This window comes from Xenopus laevis, chromosome 7L (genome assembly GCF_017654675.1).
Source record: "Xenopus laevis strain J_2021 chromosome 7L, Xenopus_laevis_v10.1, whole genome shotgun sequence".
Classification (NCBI taxonomy): domain Eukaryota; kingdom Metazoa; phylum Chordata; class Amphibia; order Anura; family Pipidae; genus Xenopus; species Xenopus laevis.
The window spans coordinates 106184533-106199882 of record NC_054383.1 but is presented as its reverse complement, the minus strand read 5'-3'; the positions used below and the strand labels follow the sequence as shown (position 1 = coordinate 106199882).

The window sequence follows — 15350 nt, the reverse complement described above, 5'->3', positions numbered from 1 at the left end:
AAGCTTGTCCTTTAAACGGCGGTTTAGTTATCTTTAAATAAGCGAATATTCATTGTTTTGAACACGTCGGACAAATATAACGTTATATTAATTCTCCCAGGGAAGTGGCTTTCACTATATTCCCCCCTAATACTTCTACACGACGCTACGCCTGTACGAGTTGACATAAAAGTCCGTACAATTCCCCAGCACCCTGACTCCTCTCCCTCATAACTTTCCCTTGTTAGAAGTGAGCAACCGGAAATCCGAATCAAAGCAACGAGGCATGTGACACTAGCTCCGTTCCGGATATGACGCTGTGCGGAAGTGTACTGTCTCCCCACTTGTTTTGGTCCACTCGCTTGCTGTCATGCTGCAGCTCAATGACTCCGATACCAGCCCGGCAGCCACTCTGTCACCCGAAGGCGCTGAGGTGGCCGAGGTCCAGCTGAGCCCGGAAAGGGGAGCCTTCGGGACCACGCCCTCTAATTATTCCGTGCAGTCTCTGCACTCTCTCACCGTGCACAACCCCACGCACCAGGCCAGAATCAAAGAGTTCTTCGTATTCAGGGTGAGAGCAGCATATTGAGTCTGGTTCCGTTCCTCCTAGCATGCTTTCATGTTTGATAGCATTCCCCAGACGTGTCTAACGTGCAACACGCTACCTATGCTCTTATTTAAGATTCAGGGGCGTGTTTACTTATATTGGAGAGAAATATCTCCAGTGACGTCACCTATAGCAACCAATCAGACCTTTGCTTTTATTTTCTCATTTGTAGGTGACTGTCCAAATCTAAAGGTGGCCATACACGGGCCGATAAAAGCTGCCGACAGACCGTGTCGGCAGCTTATTGGCCCGTGTATGGGGGCCCCCGACGGGCTTCCCCGATCGAGATCTCTATCTCGATCGGATGGGATTAAAAATCCCGTCGGATCGCGGCCGCATCTGTTCGTTGATGCGGTCCCGCGATCCGACCGCCCGTTTGGTGAACGCTAGGATCCGATCGTTGGGCCCTAGGGCCCACGATCGGATCAGCCCGATATTGCCCACCTCAAGGTGGGCATATCGGAGGGAGATCCGCTCGTTTGGCGACATCGCCAAACGAGCGGATCTATCCGTGTATGGCCACCTTTATTGTGGCTTGTTTGCTATGGAAAACATCACCAGTTATATTTATCTCCAGTGTTTGTAAACCTGCTCCTCAGCTGCAAAATAACCATCTCTTTTCTGTGAAAGATCTCTCACCCCCTTTGTGTGTTGTTCACACTTGGATGGTTCACCTTTAAGTTAACTTTTAGTATGTTATAGAACGGCTAACTCTAAGCAACTTTTCAATTGGCCTTTATTTTTTCATGAATTTTCTTTTTAATTATTTGCATTTTGCGCCTTTTCAAATAACTTTGCTTAGTAAACACCTGTTGTATGCATTCTCCTATACTATACACTCTATACCACATTATTTATACTTTTTGAATTATTTGCTTTCGTCTTCTGACTCTTTCCAGCTTTCAAAAAGGGGGTCACTGACCCCATCTAAAAAACAAATGCTCTGTAAGGGTGGTGGCACAGGCTACACTTGGGGAGATTAGTAGCCCAGCAACAAATCGCCTCTCCTTCAGGCGACTAATCTCCCCTAAATGCCTTCCCGCCGGCTAGTAAATCGCCCGCAGGATGGCACTCGGAATGCTTTGTTTTCCGAAGTTGCCTCATGAGGAAAATTCAGCCGAAACGTTCCGAGCGCCATTCCTGCCGGCGATTTACATTCTAGCCGACATGAAGACATTTAGGGTAGATTATTCGACCGAAGAAGAGGCGATTGGTCTCTGGGCCACTAATCTCCCCCAGTAGCCACATGTGCCACCACTCTAAGGCTACACATTTATTGTTATTATTACACATCTTTTTATTCAGGCCTCTCCGATTCATATTCCAATCTCTAATCCAAATCGGTGCATGGTTGGTAGGGTAATTTGGACCATAAAATGAAAAACAACTGCAAATTGTATCAGAATATCACCCCCTACATCAAACTAAAAGTTACTTTAGAGGAGGACTAAACCCCCGGAATATAAAACAGTGCCCCCCGCAATTGCCCTCGATCTGCCTCCTTTACCCCCCTCTCCCTGCACAGTGTATTACCTATATTTGTGCTCCTTTTTGGAACCCAGAGCTCAAAAAGTAGAGCAGTGGAATCACTCTGTTCCATCTTCTGCCCATTCATATCCTCTTTGGGTTTCCCGACATGGAGCCTGCAGGCGCATGCACAATTGGGGCTAGTCAGGAATCCACTTCAACTGCGTATGGTCATTTATTGGGCATTTTAAAGAAGTGGGAAAGCTACAGAGACAGTTTATTGCCAATAGATGAGCCACAATAGAGCCACAATAGTGCAAGCTATAACACTGTATTTATTCTGAAGAATGCATTAACATAACTGAATAAACAGCTTTAGAAGCTCTCTCTGTTTGTTTAGGATAACAGCTGCCATATTAGCTTATGTTACATCACTTCCTGCCTGAGTCTCTCCCTGCTCACTCATAGCTATGAGCTCAGATTACAGCAGAGAAGGGGAAGAGGGAGAGGAGCAAACTGAGCATGCTCAAGCCCTAGCCCTGGAGGTTTAAGATGAAAACAGGAAGTCTGATACAGAAGCCCATGTGTACACAATCGAAAGACAGAAATGCTGTGTTTCTTTTGACAGAGGACTCAGAGCAGCATTATTTTGAGCATTTACTGAACAGTATATACATATTCAGTACAATATGGCTGTATATAGTTCTCTTATGTGCAACAATATATGGTCATTTATTGGGCATAGCGTCACCCAGTAGAGCCTACAGACTGAGTTAGGTGCCACAAGAAGGTTGCTACTTGCACATTATGTTTTTATTAGGTTTTCGGGTATGTTTCCATGCATGTCATTATTTTATTTTCATTTCAGCCTGGGAATCTTGAACAAGCAGTAAATGATATACGCATGGTTGTGCTTCCAACAGAGGATGGAGAGATCCAGAGTGTTTGGCTACTTACAGAGTAAGTTCCAGGCCAAGGGAGAAGGGTAAAATGATAACTAATGGGCTCTAACCTTGTTAGTTGTTGAATTATTTGCTGTCCTCTTTTTCATTGTTTCTGCTTTCAAATGGGGGTCACTGACCCTGCAGCCAAATAACTATTGATTTGTGAGCTTACAGTTTTATTATTATTATTATTACTTTTTTATTTCTTATCTATTCAGTCCCTCTCCTATTCATATTCTCTCAGTCTGGTTGCTAAGGTAAACAAGACCCTAGCAACCAGATAGCTGCTAAAATTACAAAATGGAGAGCTGATAAACAAAAAGCTAAACAGCTGAAAAAATGTAAAAAAAATAAATAAATAAAAATGAAAACCAACTGCAGATTGTCTCAGAATATTAATGTCTATGTCGTACGAAAAGTTAAATAAAAGAGAACAACCCCTTAAGTCTTATAACTGGTCATTTATAAGATCGGTACTTAGCGAAACAATTTGTTACATCAGCAGTAACTTTCTAATCTGGTGTTTAGGAATATGAGATTAATAAAATAATGTAAAAAAAGTGGGACGTTTGGGTTACTGCACATGTGTTGACTTTTTCTTACATACAGTAAGGCCCATAAATATTTGGACAGAGACAACTTTTTTCTAATTTTGGTTCTGTACATTACCTCAATGAATTTTAAATGAAACAACTCGGATGCAGTTGAACTGCAGACTTTCAACTTTAATTCAATTTAAAGCTTTAATTTAATTGTAATAATAATTAGAATATCACTCTCTACATCATACTAAAAGTTAATTTAAAGGTGAGCAACCCCTTTAATGTAAAATGTAGGCAAGCGGAATTAGAAGGCAAGAAGTATAAGAATTGCACCTTTTCACATAAACACCTGTTAAATGCATTCTCCTGTACTATACACACTATGCCAACAACATGCCTGAGGTTACAATGCTTTCAAGGACCTGGAATAAATGTTCAAGTGTTACCTTTTATGCAGTATTCCACTGCTCTTCAACGGGTTATATTAAAAGGATAAGGTTATATAAAGAAGTCAATGTTGGGGGGGGGGGCATATGCGGCCCCCAGGCTTTCAGTTGGACAGCCCTTCTGAACATAGAGGTAAATGAAAAACGAAGCACCACATGTTTTTACCACCAGCAATATCCATGATCACCAAGGGGAATCTTCTGGAAAAGAGGTGATTTATTGCGGCGACTAAATTGTGTAAAATTGCTCTTAGGGTCAGGGCATATGCTCAGTTTCGGGGAGATTAGTCGCCCGGGAACAAATCTCCTCCTCTTCTCCCCGAAATGCCTCCCTCTGGCTAGAATGTAAATCGCAGGTGGGATGGCGCTCAGAGCGCTTAGTTTTCCAAAGTCGCCTGAAGTAAAAGAAACTTTGGGCAACTTCAGAAAACGAAGCACTCAGAGTGCCATCCCACCTGCGATTTACATTCTAGCCAGAGGGAGGCAGTTCGAGGAGGAGACTTGTCGCCGGACGACTAATCTCCCCGAATCTGAGCATGTGACCCCTAAAGGAAAACTATACCCCTAGAACAATGTAGGTCTCTATAAAAAGATATTGCATTAAACAGCTTGTATGTAAAACCCTGCTTCGTGTAAATAAACCATTTTCATAATATATTTATATTTTATATAATTTTTTAGTAGTATGTGCCATTGGCTAATCATAAATAGAAAATTGCCATTTTAAAAAATAAGGGCCGCCCCCTGGGATCGTAGGATTCACTGTACTCCCAAACATACCAACAAACCACACATGTTAGGTCACATGAGCCAATTAACAGACAGAGTTGTGTCTTTTGCTTCCTCACTTCTTCCTGTTACAGTTAGAGTTGTAGTATTTCTGGTCAGGTGATCTCTGAGGCAGCACACAGACCATCACGGGAATGGTGGCTCAAGGCAAGAGATGTAAAAGGGCAAGATTTACTTAAATATATATTCCAGTTTGGTAAGATTCTTTAATATGCCACTTAATATGATATGAACTATCTGTTGCTTAAGTGTTCATTTTGGGGGTATAGTTTTCCTTTAATATGATGTAAACTCTCTGTTGCTCAAGTATTCATTTTGGGGGTATAGTTTTCTTTTGATGTGTCAGCATGTTGATCCTTTTGTTGGTCAAATACAGGATTTCTTTACCTCTAACATATATTTCTTTTTCTTTTTTTTGCTCTATTTTTGTAGAGTTGATCACTGGAACAATGAAAAGGAACGGCTGGTTCTTATTACTGAGCGAACACTATTAATTTGCAAATATGATTTCATCTGCATGGAGTGCCAGCAAGTCATCCGAATAGCTCTCAATGCTGTGGACACCATCTCCATAGGAGAATTTGAGTTTCCTCCAATGTCTCTAAACAGGTACATACTGTGTATATATCAGTAAAGTGTTTATATAGTGTTGTGGGAGTAGTTCACAGCGATACTGTTCTAGTCACTAGTAAATATGCTGCATTCACCTTGTCCTTCTTTGAAAGAGCGTTGTAAATTAAATTAAATTAATTGTAAATTAAAGCTCACATTCATACCAGTCACTACAGACAATGTATTTGGTTATGCAGAAGATGTAATGTGGTGTGGTTTCTTTTACCCTTTGAAGCAGAAAAAAAAAGAAAGAAAAAAAAATATATATATATATATATATATTATATATAAATATATAATATATATATATATATTCCCAAAGATGCACTCCGTTTCCTGAAGCAAACGCCTGGGTGCCCGCAATAATAGGATAGGTATATATGCGGAAAATAGCAACACTCACAGGGCTATACTAATGCAAGAAAAAACGATTATTTATTGAAACTCAACGTTTCCATCCGTGAACAATCGAAACGTTGAGTTTGAATTAATAATCATTTTTTCTTGCATCAGTAAAGCCCTGTGAGTGTTGCTATTTTCCGTATATATATATATATATATATATATATATATATATATATATATATATATATATATATATATATACATACACACTTAATTTATTGTTTCATTTTTTTATTTTTCCCTATTTTAATGGCAGACGTGAAGGAACAGGAATTCGCATTCTGTGGAGTACACGGCGCTTCTCTTTCATGAACAAATGGAACCCTTGGACCACCAATATGCCCTACGCTACCTTTATAGAACACCCGATGGCACATGCAGATGACAAGGTCATGCCACTATGCAAGGTGATTTATAGATCTCTCTAATCTAAGAATTTTAAGGGGCAGATTTATCAAGGGTCGAATTGAAAATGCAAATTTTTAAATTAAAATTTCAAGTTTATTTTAGTGTAATTCGACTAGGGAAAAGTCCAAATTCAATTCGGATTTTAAAAAATGTTGAATTTTGAAATGTATCATGTACTGTGCCTTTAAGAATTTGAATTTGACTATTCGCCAACTAAAACCTGCCGAATTGGTGTTTTAGCCTATGGGGGACCTCCTACAATCAATTTGGAGTCATTTGGTGGACTTTTGAAAAAATAAAATATTTTTGGGTGAAAAACCTTGAATCGATTTTGATTCAAATTTGCAGCTTGATCCTATTCACCCATTTTTAAACAATTATATTTTCTTTTATTTAAACATTTCAATTGGTCATTTTTTTTTTTCAAGTTGATGGGAGTTTTTAGAAACTCCCATAAACTCTAAATTCGACCCTTGATAAATCTGCCCCTTAGTACTATTATACGCACCAAATCCATCCATTTTCAGCAGGATTTCAATATGGCTGAATCCTAGTGCCGGTCCAAGCCAAATCAGAATACTTAAAATCACGTGACTTTTTTTCCGTCACACATTTTTTCCAATGAGCTGCACACACGGCTCTACTTAGCCTGTCCTTACCCTAATTTGTATATGAAATGGGCAATTTTTTTATTTTTTTTGCACTTTGCACACTGCATGGGGAGAATGGTCGCAGGCTTAGTAAGGATGGGACTAATAACCCCAGGGGAACAATTGTTCTGCAAGTGAGGGGCACACACTTGCACCCCCAGGGTGAGTAAACAATCTATATTGTATGGTATTTCATCCAATCCCTTTAAAGGAACAGTAACACCAAAAAATGAAAGTGATTGAAAGTAATGAAAATATCATGTAGTGTTGCCCTGCACTGGTAAAACTGGTGTGTTCTGCTTCAGAAACACTACTATAGTTCATGCTGTGTAGCAATGGCGGAAATTGAAAAAAGTCTATATGGCACAGGTTAAATAATGGATAACAGATAACACCATTATGTTCTACAGAGCTTATCTGCTGTGTAACCTGAGTCTTTTCTCCTTTGAATGGCTGCCCCCATTGCTACACAGCAGCTTATTTATATAAACAATAGTAGTGTTTCTTAAGCAAACACACCAGTTTTACCTACATTATACAGTGTTTTTGTTACTTTAATACTATTTCATATTTTGATGTTACTGTTCCTTTAACAGGTACTCAAAAATCTTCCTCTTAATATATGTGTGGTTTTTTTTTTCTGTTTCAAAGCTGGAGGACTTCAAGACCCAGCTGATTCAAGCTGTGAAGAAAGCTCACAAGCAAAATCCAGTTCAAGGAAAAGCGAATGGTGTGCTGGTGCTGGAGCGCCCTCTTATGATTGAAACTTACTTGGGGCTCATGTCTTTGATTAACAATGAGGCCAAACTAGGATACGCCATGTCAAGAGGCAAAATTGGATTTTGAGCAGCCACCGATGTTCAGCAATGTGTGTGTGCTGCGACTGCACTGGAACCTGAACTGTTTATTCTCTGCATGTAATGTTCATTATGTACAAGCCAAGAGAACTTTGTTTCTGCCTGAACTGTAACCTCTGTAAAGGCTCCTTGTGTTTGTACAGGTGGTGGGGCTGCGCTGTTACATGCGATCAGTTATACAAACGTACTCCTTTAATATGGACCGTGTATGAGGACCATGAAAGAGTCTGTCTGAGAAAAGATACAGTGTCAAGCGACATTAACCTGCTCTTTAGTGCAGAATTATGTTGCCTTAAAAATTCTAATGTAAGAATACTGAGAAGACTCTCAGACCATAAAAGAAATGTTACTTCTTACTCTCCTTGTAACGTCTAAGAAAGCCGAAATATATTCCACCCTTGTTTTCTCTCTCAGCAGATTTGTGTAATGCACCTTCTTGCCAAAACTCAGTGTATTTGTTGTGTATATGTAACAGTCGTATATATGGTGATGATTTGAGTATCTCATATCTGCCAAAGCACAATGACTAATTGCATAACACTGCTTCTAAATTAATAACATATATGACAAGTATTTTTATGTTGCACCTAATCGTTACTCATTAAAAGCTTCCTGATTCCCACATTTCTTGTGCGACTTCATTATTAATAAGCATTCAGCTTTATAAAGGGGTGATAGGTGCATTTAAAGGGGACCCGTCACCCAAAAAAAATTATTCCGAATCCTATTTTATCACATAAGTCAAGCAAAATTAACTTTAAATGCACTGTATAAATTATTTGAATCTTGTTTCCATCAGTCTGGGAATTCATAATTATAGCAACCAGGTAGGAGCCATTTTGTGGACACTGTTATTAAGACAAGCCTTGTATCATCTCAGAATCTTGTTTGTGCACCAGAATGGGGGACCCGATGTCCATCCCCATGCCCTGGCTTCACAATTAAATGGTAAAGAGAACGGGAGAATGTGGGGAGAGCAGTGACATCTAGGAAGTGCTGAATGGAAAGTGAAAGTAATTTCTAGCTCCTCCTCTATGCCCGTGGCATAGAGGCGGGGCAAACAATTACTTTCACTTTCCATTCAGCACTTCTTAGATGTCACTGCTCTCCATATATTCCCCCCGTTCTTTTTACCATTTAATTGTGTAGCCAGGGCATGGGGATGGACATCAGGTCCCCCATTCTGGTGCACAAACAAGATTCTGAGATGATGGAAGGCTTGTCTTAATAACAGTGTCAACAAAATGGCTGCTGCCTGTTTGCTATAATTTTGAATTCCCAGACTGAAGGAAGCAAGATTCAAATAATTGATATAGTGTGATTAAAGTTAATTTTGCTTGACTGATGTGATAAAATAGGATTTTGAATAATTTTTTTGGGTGACGGGTCCCCTTTAAAGGGAATCTGTCGTCATTTTAAAAAAATTTTTTTTTTGCATTTTTATAAAAAACACACATCCATAAACACTGTCTGGCAAATAAAATGTTAATCCACAAATCCATGCATAAGTTATTTTAGTTTGTATTTTGTCATGGGGGCTTCCATTTCTGCTCATTACACATTCATCCTGTGCTGCTCTAACAGCAGGCACAGCATTACCTGTGTGCTTGGAGGCAGCCACTCTGTAATGAAAAGCCAGGTCGCACTACCACATGAGAATCTAGCTGTACACTCCCCCTCTCTGCCCATGCGTGTGATGTTTGGAGGAGAGAGGTCACATGGTTTGCAGGGAAGCAATTACGGAAAGCATTTTAGGACATCATGCGCCTAATTACCTTTGATGCATGCGTTGTCCTATGCCTTCTCCATAGCGCATATTGGCTGGGGAAAAAAAGCACCAAATAGAAAACCGGAAGTTAAAAAAATGTGTAAAAAAAAAAAAAGTGAATAAAGCAGCCCAGGACAGAATACGGTCGCCTGATGCTTGATGCCTGATGGAAGACGCCTGATGCCTGATACCCGATACCTGACAGCTGAAGGAGGAAGGCTGAGGGCGGAGCTATGATGAGTGACGTCTGAGGAGGGAGGCTACAGAGCGGAGGTGTGACTGCGCATTTGGAGCATGCGTGACTACAAAGGCAAACGATGCGCTATGGAGAAGGCATAGGACAACGCATGCAGCAAAGGTAATTAGGCGCATGATGTCCTAAAATGCGTTCCGTAAGATGGAAAGCTTTCTTCTACTGTTCTTCATACCTGTTCCATGTTGTCAGTGCTGCTGCCTGGAAAACATTAGCCTTCTAATTCTATAATAGCCGCCAATGTACATCATTATGATCACCCTCAGCAATCAGTACAGGTATGGGACCTGTTATCCAGAATGCTCGGGACATGAGGCCTTCTGGATAAGGGATCTTTATGTAAGCTGGATCTTAAGTCTACTAGAAAATCATGAAAACCCAATAGGCTGGTTTTGCCTCCAATAAGGATTCATTATATCTTAGTTTGGATAAAGTACAAGGTTCTGTTTAATTATTAAAAAAGTTAAATTTGGATTATTTGGATAAAATGGGGTCTATGGGAGGATGAGTTTTCTGAAAAAAGGTTTCTGGATATGTATTTAAGTGCTAATCTACACTTGGCTCGTTGGCTGGAAATGCTTTTGTCAAAAAGTGCTTTCCAGGATAAAACTGCTGAATTCCGTTGTTTCTTATGTGCAGGAATCCTCTAAGCCTGTGCGGGGTTCTGTCTGGGAACTGGTTCCTAAAGGAGAAGTAGCATTTGGTGTTTTACGTTCACCCCTAAATAAAGCTTTATAAGATTCTTACTGAAACTATTGCTTCTTTCAGCAGTAACCATCATTAACAGACAGGAGAGGAAAGATATTTTTCCCATAGGTTTTTCTCTCTAGAAACACCTTGAGGTACAGGTTTTACAGGACTGGGTAGTATTTAACCTGTTCATTTTTTTAAAAAATAATTCTTTTATTTAGCATGTTTAAAACATAGTATTAAAGGGTAATAATACATATGTACAGGATGCTTATTTATACAATAAACAAACTAACAAGTAAACTTGGTGTTGTGTCTCATTGGTGCACATAATTATGTATCACAATTACTCCTGATTACAGTGGGACACACAGGGATCATTTAATGTGCATTCGGGGGTTGTGTTGACTTCATTGGGCAGGTCTATATCTGGAGGAGGACGTTAGTAAAGTTAAAGGCACACCTTAGGTTACAATGTGTATTTAGGGGTCCTGGTCAGCTTCTGCTTCTATTCATTGAACTCATCGTTTATCACATTTTTGTGGACAGCTCTCCTTATATACGTAAATTTATAAAGAGGGATGACATTTCAATCATGGTTTCCCGTATTGTAAGTGTCAGTCCCCCGCTGATTTCCAGAGTTGTGAAATCATTTTCCCCCCCATACATCCCCCCATAGATAGCAGGGTTCTTTGTGCTCTGAAGGGCGACAATTCCTCATCCTGGTTAAGTGGCACGACTATTGGATCTAGTGGGAGCACTAGCCCTATTCTATCTCTAATATATTAACTACTTCCCCCAAAAACACTGTAGCAGTGGGCAAATCCACACCATGTGGAAAACGTCAGCTGGGGAGTGCTGGCACCTAGGGCACTAGTCCCACATCAATAGGACCAGTGACAGGCGGGAGTGACAGTAAGTTAATTAGAGCATATGGCAACTCATCCTGGAAGGGAGGGGTATATTGATGTTCACCATGGTGAATTTCTTACCATATAATCACATATTTACCAGAGACATCTGAAATGGCGTTGTGAGTGGTAATTGGGCAGGATTTAACTCTGGAGTAACATGAGTGTACTGAGCGGTACATAGAGCCTAGCCAAGGCTTTAAGGGTGAGAATCTTAGTGCCAATCAAATGGGATTCCTGTAACATAATTGTACGGAATTAGCGCAAAACCATCGCACTTATCCCTGTAAGTGATCAAGCACAGAGCCTGTGTCTGTGTGCTGTAAGCTGTTACCTAGCAACCAGTTGTTGCTTTCAGTGCAGCAGGAAGTGACAGCAGCTAATGAGTGGCTGGCAGGAAGAGGAAGTGACAGATGCTGGCAGAAGAGAAAAGCCTGGCATAGAGAACCACACGGTGGACAGAGAGAGAGACCAGAGAGCTGCCGGCAGGCCCAGAGTGCTGAGAGGCATCACCAAATGCAGACATTTGTATCAGGCTGCCACAGGGAAGCCATATACTGTGCCTGGAGAGACAGAGAGCATGAAAGAAATCCAGATTGGAGAAACCAGCATCAGCAGGGGATTTCCATCTGAGCATCCAAAGGGGTTGGTAGTCGCACTGTATGTCTGAATGTGCTGGACTCACCTGAAAAGAAACTGTAAAGAATCCGAAGAGGATTTGGAGTGAGTATTCTGTTTAAAGGGACAGTACCCTAAAAAAGCGCTTGAAGATACAGAGACTGTTTTGTGGAAGGACATTAAAGGACTTTGCCTTGTTTACTCAGGTAGATAGTCAGCGCTATTTGTACTAGTTGGCCATTTAATTTTAGATAAACAGTTATTCAACAAATACAGTACTGTGTGTGTGTGTGTTTTATTACTGTATTCCCCGTGGGGCCACCCGGACGTGCATTTGCGGAACCCACTAGGTTGAGGCACTAAGTACCAGGTTACCCAGTCTCTCCCAATACCACTGCAGAGTGGCTCAGGTTTGTTTCACGCCATCAGGTAAGCGACACACGTGGAGTGTAACACCGACGAATGGGTGCCGAAAGGGTTACATAATAATCTGAGGTTTCACAGTTTTCATAAAATCAAACACAAGTCTCCTCTTAATTGCATTCCCTAGAGTATAGCAGATTGAGTGTAGAGAGAGTATTGCTTATGAGGAGCATGTTTAGCCCAGACATGAACACCACTTGTCCCACTCCCATCCCTCCCCACCAACTGCAACAAGTGGGTTTCCTCCCGTAATTTTGAATTATTAACTTTAAATTAGGGGGTATGTGTATAAAGAAGTCCAGTAGATGTAGTGATCACCTGGACCAAGAGGCTCTGTGTTTATGGCAGGCATGTCCAAACTGCGGCCCGGGGGCCAAATACGGCTCGTTTTCAAATTTACACTGGCCCTCAGCCTCCATCATGCTGAAGGTGTTAGCAATAGACACACAGTGACGCCGCCGCTCTCCCATAATTCTTTAGGGCTGAAGGTTTCAATAGACGTACTGACATGCCAATACAGTAAACTACGTGTCAGTACCTGTCTATTGCTAACACCTTCCTGGTTGCTGCTACTTCTCTATTGATAAATGTTCTTTTGTCTTTTTTTTTTTAATGTTCCATCAAAACACATTCTTAAAACAGCAGTTGGTACAGTATATAATGCTATAGAGACCTATGACCCATTTGTCTTATTTTATATCACTGAGACAATATTTAACTATATAGGTCATATATAGTTACTTGCTATACCAAGTAAGGATTCAGCTGACATCAGGTTGATCATGTGAAATGTGGCCACATCTGTGCATAGGGAAGTTGTAATGATCCCAATGTTTTGCCTAAGTGACGGTCAATCACTATTGGATTATTTATTCACTCAGGCTGTTGGTAATCCTGAGAGGTGGGGGACAGGGCTTTACAGCATGTCACCAGGGGTTGTTCACATTTAAGTTAATATGATGCAATTGGTTTTAATTTTTATTATTTGTGGGGTTTGCGTTATTTAGCTTTATAATCAGCAGTTTTCCAGTTTGCAATTTCAGCTATTTCATCTAGTTGCTAGGGTCCAAATGGCATTTATGAATAGGAGAGGGCCAGAGTAGAAAGATTAGTAATAAAACAATAGCAATACATTTTTAGACTTACTGAGCATTTGTTTTTTTAAATGGGATCAGTGACCCCCCATTTGTAAGATGGAAAGAGTCAGAGGAAGTAGGCAAATTATTCAAAAACTGTAACAAATAAATAATGAAGACTAATTGAAAAGTTGCTTAGAATTAGCCATTCTATGACATAGTAAAATTGAAATACATTAAATACTTAAAGGTTAAAGGTAAAAATGTTATTGGTATAATATGTTATGTTTTTTAACAGGAATGCCCAGAGTGGTTTTGCTGTGGGTTGTATAAATTACCTTGTAGCTTTCAATGTAGCGTTTATGTCTTATCATTATGCTCTGGCCTGTTGTGTTCTTTCTTCAGCCTCTTGCCCTGGTCACCTGGGGCTCCACTCTGGAGATGTCACATATAGATCTCTGTGAAGTTAGAAACTGGCTAACGGCCAACATGGACAGAACTAGAGAACGAGAAATGGATATGGACGGTTTGTATCAGGACTTGCTTGTCTGGCCATCGTCAGTGTTCTTTGATAAACATGACAAGAAGCTTTGCCCCAAAGTTTGCTGCCAGGTAAGAAACAAATCTCTCCTAGCATTGCCAATAGATTTTCACCGAGTTGTTCAATGCAAAGTCCTGGCTACGGCAGAAATGACACCTTACTACTGATCTTAGCAGGTTATTTTAATATTGTATTTCCCCATGTTTGGGCCCCGCAGTGATTCAGATAGTCGTGGGTATCCACAATGGTAGGTGGGCATTGAGCAGGTCATTGGCAATAGAGTGCAAGCATGGAGAGGATGTGGGTTGAATTACCTGCTGGTCAGATCTAGAAGAACATTTTACTCTTATAAAGTCTGTTCTTGATGAATAAACCATAGGGTCCGCAAGCTTGCACTAGTTGTGACCAGTAATTATAATATTTTTATATCATAAGGGTGAGTCTCTTAATTAATGTATTTATATACAAGAGCCTGCTCAAAAACATATATTTGTATACAAGAATATACATCTCATATAAAATTACTTTGTCTTCAGTAAGAAAACTGTGGTTTGAAGAGAAGAAGAAGGGACTCTGCATTACTTGGTTCTGCCCATATATTAGCAAGCACTCCTATTTATAATGCCAGTGCAAGAATAATGAACAGTACTGCAGTGTCAGTAGAACAAACAGCAGTTGATGCAAATAAAAGTCAGCCTGTAATCTCACACACAGTATTGAGGACTACTTTATCATCTTCAACATCTGAAAATAAGGTTCACGTAACATTAGATCTTTCTGGTGTGTCAGAAAAAATAGATGACCTTGTAGATCCAGGGGAAGCCCATTTATGGGGGCACTGGCACCAGAGTTTTTTTAACTTATAAGGGTGCCCTAACCATCAATAGCTTTTTATAACTTGTGTGGGGGGGTTACCTTTTTAAGCGCTGATGTCTGTGTGGTCTTTTAACTGTGGTGTGGACGGGATCTGGGGTGGGGCTTGTGGGCCGGGTAGTTAGGGCTTGTGGGCCGGGGTTGGGTGGGGCCCAGGGGGCAACAAATTTTGTTGTATGGGGCCCCATGATTTCTAATGGCGGCCATGCCTACAGGTGTTAGATGACTTTTAAGCAAGGGATAAAACACAAGATTTCTGAAAACAGTTATTGATCCAAAGTTAATTCAGGGACTGGTCCAACTGACATCTGGGAGTCAGGAAGGAATTCCCCCAGCCCCAGGGCTTCAGATTGGTAGTTTTTTTTTGCCGTCTCTGGATTCACTAGCAGTTGTGCATGTTGCACTTGATGGACACATTTTTTCTTTTCAACCTCATCTACTATGTAACTATGTGAGAATTGGATGTATGTAAGGTGCTGTATTTATATAGC

The 15350-nt window shown here is 40.5% G+C and overlaps 1 protein-coding gene across 1 annotated transcript; it reads left to right on the top strand.

Annotated features, from left to right (window-relative positions):
- Nucleotides 1-300: 300 nt before the first annotated feature.
- tprg1l.L (tumor protein p63 regulated 1-like L homeolog) lies at nucleotides 301-8328 on the top strand. Its single transcript, NM_001094857.2, has 5 exons — nucleotides 301-550; nucleotides 2922-3013; nucleotides 5207-5383; nucleotides 6048-6198; nucleotides 7501-8328. Exons 1-5 carry the CDS (start codon nucleotides 350-352, stop codon nucleotides 7693-7695), a joined length of 816 nt encoding a protein of 271 aa, NP_001088326.1. The 5' UTR covers nucleotides 301-349; the 3' UTR covers nucleotides 7696-8328.
- Nucleotides 8329-15350: the final 7022 nt, after the last annotated feature.